This window comes from Eretmochelys imbricata, chromosome 24 (genome assembly GCF_965152235.1).
Source record: "Eretmochelys imbricata isolate rEreImb1 chromosome 24, rEreImb1.hap1, whole genome shotgun sequence".
Lineage (NCBI taxonomy): Eukaryota > Metazoa > Chordata > Testudines > Cheloniidae > Eretmochelys > Eretmochelys imbricata.
Window position 1 is genome coordinate 21,488,201 of NC_135595.1, and position 6,833 is coordinate 21,495,033.

Here is a 6,833-nt window from a genome sequence, read left to right on the forward strand (position 1 = left end):
TTAACTTGGATTTAAACTTGGAGAGTGGTCAGTTTGGATGAGCTATTACCAGCAGGAGAGTGAGTTTGTGTGTGTATGGGGGTGGGTTTTTGGAGGGGGGTGAGGGAGTGAGAGAACCTGGAATTATGCAGGAAATGGCCTAACTTCATTATCATGCACATTGTGTAAAGAGTTGTCACTTTGGATGGGCTATCACCAGCAGGAGAGTGAATTTGTGTGGGGGGGGTGGAGGGTGAGAAAACCTGGATTTGTGCTGGAAATGGCCTAACCTGACGATTACTTTAGATAAGCTATTACCAGCAGGACAGTGGGGTGGGAGGAGGTATTGTTTCATATTCTCTGTGTATATATAAAGTCTGCTGCAGTTTCCACGGTATGCATCTGATGAAGTGAGCTGTGGCTCACGAAAGCTCATGCTCAAATAAATTGGTTAGTCTCTAAGGTGCCACAAGTACTCCTTTTCTTTTTGCCTGCTTGTGAATGAGACTATCTTGCAGTTGTGACAAGGAACTTAACTTATTCTTAATTACCGCCAGGTCTACAGTATTCATAATCTCTGCTCCAAAACCTTATTAATAGACTGGCATTCCTTGACCTCCGCCGTTCTGCAACACTGGTTTCTGTAAATACAGTTAAAATGCTTATTAATCCTTTTCTGCCTAATGCAGTAGGGTTTGGGTTTTTTTGTAACACAATACACAATAATGCTAGCAACAAGACAAACAACACAAGACAAAACTTAAAACACAAAACACAATTTTTGTCGTGAAAGTAGATTCTTGGTATTCCGGGTTGCTCTTCAGATGGTACCAGCTTTTCCTGAAGTTCTGAAAGACAAAAAGAACATTTTTCTACCCCTTTTGGGGTGGCAGATTATTGCTTAAAATATCCCTTCCTTTTACAAATATCCTTGCTGATTGCAGGCAAAACAGAGGAATTACCCCTGTACTTTCCTGTGTTTTTGTTCTATAGGGCTTTTAGCCTTTAAGGGTTGAGGATAAATGATCTCACTGTTCAGTTATGAAATGCTGCACCTAGAGTGGCAGAGCCCTTACTGGCTTGGTCTCTGAGCTGAAAGGAGCCATGTTCTCCAAGGGGTAGCTCTTTCGGCAGCTGACTCCAGAGCTCTCCATGCAAGCACCCTGCGGGTGGAACTGGTGGTTCGGTGTCTGTTTGTGTTTGGGGCCTTGGCCCCGGGACTCAGCTTGGAGCCCAGACAGACAGATGAACCCTGGAGGGTAGATCCCAGTTGCTCCCAGTCAAATGTGCAGCAGGGCAGGATGTTACATCCTCGGCATTTTGTAACCAGCCTGAGGCTGTTGCAACACCCCTCGTCCTTTCTTGTAAGGGGCTGGTGTGGGGTGGGAACCACAGATGAAAGGGTCTCTCTGTGCAGGAGCCAGTTCTAGTGTCCGTGGGGGAGGGAGGGATGGGAGTCTGGACTGGGTGCAATGCACGGGGTGTGCAGTGTCCTCACTGGTGCCCCTGATCGGTATGATCCTGAGCAGAGAGGCCCTGTCCCAGCCTTTTGGAGCAGGGCGCGCACTGTCCTCAGCCACTCTCACAGCATGACTGAGTAGTCATGGTCTGTGTCCCCCTCTGGGGTGCTGTGCACTGATGTTCCCCCTCTATGGTGGCTCTGCTCCCGGATGGAGAGGATCTGTCTTTGGCTCGAGCCCTGGCTGTGGCGCGGTCCCTTCCAGCACAGCTGGGAGAGCTCCCTGCGGAACTTGACACCAGCGAAGGCATACACCAGGGGGTTGAGGCAGCAGTGCAGCAGGCCAAGCACCTCAGTCACCAGCAGCCCAAAGTCCAACACCCGCTCCAGGGCGCAGTGGCGGCCAACATAGCCCAGGCGTTGCAGACTGTCCAGCAGCAGGAAGACGTGGAAGGGGGCCCAGCAAAGCACAAAGAGTGCCAGCAGCAGCAGCACCAGCCGCAGTGGGCGGTGCCTGGCCAGCAGCTGTGCCCGATCCAGTGTGCAGAAAATGCGGCCATAGCAGAAGAGCATCACCAGCAGCGGCAACAGGAAGCCTAGGAAGAAGGAGGTGAGGCACAGCCCCACCCGCCAGGCCTGGGCTTCATGGGCTCTGAAGCCCCGGTGGCAGATGGAGGCACGGCCCTGGGGCTGGAAGGGCACAGTGCGGAAGTACAGCTCCGGGATGGAGAGGGCCAGGCAGATGGCCCAGAGGAGGGCGCAGGCCAGGTGCAGGTGCAGGGCTCGCAGACGCCGGAACAGCTGCATGGCATGCACAATGGCCAGATACCGGTTGATGCTGATGCCAGCGAGGAGCAGGATGCTGCTGTAGCTGTTCACAGTCGACAGCGCCCCCACCACTTTGCAGAGCACCTCCCCAAACACCCAGCCATGGGCAAACTGCGTAGCCCAGAAGGGGAGCCCCAGCACCAGCAGTATGTCAGCCAGCGCCAGCTGGAAGAGATACCTGTCCGCCAGGTGCCAGGGGCATCGTCGCCGCCCCAGCACCACCAACACCAGCCCATTCCCCGCCAGCCCCACCACAAAGACCAGGGCGAAGACAGGGGGGATGAAGTACCGTCCAAACGCACCGACCGCATCCAGCCTGCAGGGGGCAGTGTCCTCACTGATGTCTGGGTAGCTGGTGTAGTCCTGGGAGGGAGAGACAGAGAGGAGGGCTTAGAGGGGATGCCAGAGAGAGTCGCCAGTTTACCTGCCATCCGTAGCCTTTGTGACTGTGCCAGGCAGGGGCGCCTGGGCTGACACCAGCATAACCCAGAAGGGGGAATTAGAGGGGAATGACAGACATACCGGTGACATCGCCTGCCAAGCCTTGCTGAGCCATGTGGGGTGGGGCTCTCTGTGGACAGTTTTTATTTTTTCCTATGTGCTCGCCATGGGAGGCGGATGCTGGAGAGTGGGCTGAATAATAATGATTTGCACCTGGTTGTGGCATGGGGGCAGCTGGCAGCATTAGTAATCAAACACCATGATAGTCTTCTTGTTCCCTTGGCCTTCCCGATCTGTTACCTCAGTATTTGCGAGCAGGGACTAGGGTGACCAGATGTCCCGATTTTATAGGGACAGTCCTGGTATTTGGGGCTTTTTCTTATATAGGTGCCTATTATCCCCCAGCCCCTGTCCTGATTTTTCACCCTTGCTATCTGGTCACCCTAGCAGGGACTCCTGTACAGCCCCCAGCACAATGGGGCCCCAGGCCTTGCATGGGCCCTGTTGGGGCCACACCCACAGAAATGGAAATGGACGATGGGTAGAAGTTTCAGAAGTTCCAGTGCCTTAGCCTCCTAAATCCCATTTTCAAGAGATGTGGGGATTTGAGACCCTTGAAAACAGCACTTTGGTTCGTAAATCACTCAGGTGTTGGCGAAAGTTTTACCTATGGGGCATATGCTGCTGGTATTATGGTAGGGCCCCTATAGGATACATCTGCCCTTCGTTCTTGCTGCTTTAAATGTGAAAGCTTGGTGTGTTTCAGTTACTGTCCTGTTTAAAACATCTCTGGAGCGTTGCACAGTCATTTTGGCTTTGCAGTGCACATCTGTTGCCTTCTCATTCTGGCTGTAAGTGATGGGCCATAAATCATAGAATCATAGAATATCAGGGTTGGAAGGGACCGCAGGAGGTCATCTAGTCCAACCCCCTGCTCAAAGCAGGACCAATCCCCAACTAAATCATCCCAGCCAGGGCTTTGTCAAGCCAGGCCTTAAAAACCTCTAAGGAAGGAGATTCCACCACCACCCTAGGTAACGCATTCCAGTGCTTCACCACCCTCCTAGTGAAAAAGCTTTTCCTAATATCCAACCTAAACCTCACCCACTGCAACTTGAGACCATTACTCCTTGTTCTGTCATCTGCTACCACTGAGAGCAGTCTAGATTCATCCTCTTGGGAACTCCCTTTCAGGTAGTTGAAAGCAGCTATCAAATCCCCCCTCATTCTTCTCTTCTGCAGACTAAATAATCCCAGTTCCCGCAGTCTCTCCTCATAAGTCATGTGTTCCCGTCCCCTAATCATTTTTGTTGCCCTCTGCTGGACTCTTTCCAATTTTTCCACATCCTTCTTGTAGTGTGGGGCCCAAAACTGGACACAGTACTCCAGATGAGGCCTCACCAATGCCAAATAGAGGGGAATGATCACACCACTCAATCTGCTGGCAATGCTCCTACTTATACAGCCCAAAATGCCACTGGCCTTCTTGGCAACAATGGCACACTGTTGACTCATATCCAGCTTTGCGTCCACTGTAACCCTCTAGGTCCTTTTCTGCAGAACTGCTGCCTAGCCATTCGGTCCCTAGTCTGTAACGGTGCATGGGATTCTTCCGTCCTAAGTGCAGGACTCTGCACTTGTCCTTGTTGAACCTCATCAGATTTCTTTTGGTCCAATCCTCTAATTTGTCTAGGTCCCTTTGTATCCTATCCCTACCCTCCAAGGCCCCAAGGCTGCCTTTATCAGCTTCAAATGAGTAATGATCAGTCTCACTCACTGCGCAGCAGGAACGTGTCTTCACTTACTATTAAACACACTAGGGTCAGGTTTGAAGAATTTAGCCTGGAAGCCAGCCCCCAAACTCCCGGTCAGCTCAATTAGCATTCCCCAAAGGTTAAATATCACACTGGGGCAAATGTGTCTAATACAAACCCCCCATGCCCCCGGTCAGAGTCTGGCCTCCGTCGCCATCACACCGATGACACCGTCTGACTTCCTGGGTGAATGGCCATTACTAATGCCATTAACCCCCCGGTTCAGAAATGATACATTAGGATTCCAGCATTCTTTCTCCCAGTGACCCTGTACAATTCAGACCAATGAATAGCTGTGTCACCCCTGCCCTCTGACCTATGGTGCCCTTTACATTGCTTGGTTGCTGTAGCCTCCAGCCCGGACTGCTCACAAACAGCCTCCAACCTGCAAGTCACTCCCAGCTATGTCTGTGCGTGCTGCAGTCAGCCAACCACCCCGGGCTCTCAGCAGCCTTGGTTATAGTACCAGATCCCAACCCACTCTCAGATTTTTCTCTAGAAATCTTGGTCCTGTACTGCTCAGCCCTCTCCTGGACAATGCAAGTATGTTAAGTCTTTTATTTCTTTAATATAATCATATGCCAGCATATTATTTCAGAGTTCTTCAGACACTTCCATTTACAGCCACAGGATTCAATAAATCAGTAAAATAAATTTATTAACTGTAAAGAGAGAGATTGTAAGTGAATACAAGTCATGAGGCATAAAAGTCAGAAATGGTTACAAGAAAAATAAAGATAAAAAATGCAACTGATGCCTCACGTAACAAACTATGCTAAATTCAAAGCAAAGTTTTTCTTCCCACATATCCTCAACACTCTTACTGACCAAACTTCTTGGACCAGGACCCCTTCTTCTGTTTAATGGCTTCTTCCTTTGTCCCTTCTTGTGCAATGAATCGATGGACAGAGAGAGAGGGAGGAGGAGGTTTTTTGTGGTGTTTGTCCCCCTTTTTAAAGTGTCAGCCCTCCTCTTGGAAAACATTTCCAGCTGAGATTCAGAAGAGCGTGCCCATATGTAAGGATGTTCCCTGCTGGTTTCCCCAACTGCTTGAACTCCCTTTGTCTCCCTTTGTGCTTGATGACTCTGTTTACTGCTTATATGCAAATTAAGCACAGGACACATTCCTTTGTTTGAGACAAACCTCAGTTTGGTACACGTGTTAATATCATACAGCGAAATCGTATAACTTCACATCCAAGGTTGCCACATACATTTTATCAGGATAATATTGACCAGCAAATTATGAGTTTTCAAATGATATCTTACAAGACATACCTTGTACACATATTATTACAATAGTGTATAGGGCACGGGCGTGGGGTACATTCTGTTACAGACCCGCAGCTTGTGACAAATTTATAGACAGTAAATTGAGCTCTGGAAGACACTTACCTCAGAGAAATCATCATACACTGTGGTGAGACCCATGTTTCCAATGGACTTGATTCTGCTGCTGGCCAGACCCTCCCTGATCATGACTGAAACTAAAGGTGAGACCCATAGCAAAAAGCAGAACTGTCCAGCAAGTAATCTTGTAGCTAATAGAAAAGCTTCCGGTGATGAAAGAACTGTTTGTGTTAGGGAAAGAAACTACTGATAGGTAGAACCATGAGGCTGGGTGCAGACTAGCAGAGCCCCCCTGTTGCAAAGATTTTAGGGAATGCCTTCTGTTCCCCACAACTTTCACCAGAGTCTGTGTGTCTGGTAAAGATTAAATCTCTAGTCCATGTGGGTGAGGTTGACTCCCAGAGTCCTGGATGCCCCATGACTGTTTTGGAGGAAGGGGAGAGGGACAGGAAAGCTTTAATTTGCGAGGCTGTACTAGGTGGAGAGGGAGGAAAGATTTGATCTGGGGCGTCTGTGCTTGGAGGTGGCATGCGTTGAACAACAGACCATAACCTGTTCTCCCCAAGAAGCAGCCCTTTGTGCAGTTTGATGCACTCTGGGAGCCCTGCTGCTCTGGTGGGAATGGGAGCTGCAGCTGTGATTCCTGATGATGTGCATTTCTGATGTGCTGCCAGCAGTTGTTTGTTTTCTTGTCTGAATGGGGCAGACGCCTCCATTGCAGGGCTGTGGAGCTAGAGGTATGGGCCACCTGGCTGTCTTTAGGGCACATAAGGAAAGACTTGACCTTACTGATGATCATTCAATAGCAAAAAGAAAAGGAGGACTTGTGGCACCTTAGAGACTAACACATTTATTTGAGCATAAGCTTTTGTGAGCTACAGCTCACTTCATCGGATGCATTCAGTGGAAAATACAGTGGGGAGATTTATATACATAGAGAACATGAAACAATGGGTGTTACC

General features: G+C 49.6%; 1 protein-coding gene across 1 annotated transcript; it reads right to left on the reverse strand.

Moving 5' to 3' along the window:
* Positions 1-253: 253 nt before the first annotated feature.
* On the reverse strand, positions 254-6,013 carry LOC144279586 (C-X-C chemokine receptor type 3-like). Its single transcript, XM_077841159.1, has 2 exons — positions 5,917-6,013; positions 254-2,629 (listed from the first exon to the last, which is right to left on the reverse strand). Exons 1-2 carry the CDS (start codon positions 5,998-6,000, stop codon positions 1,562-1,564), a joined length of 1,152 nt encoding a protein of 383 aa, XP_077697285.1. The 5' UTR covers positions 6,001-6,013; the 3' UTR covers positions 254-1,561.
* Positions 6,014-6,833: the final 820 nt, after the last annotated feature.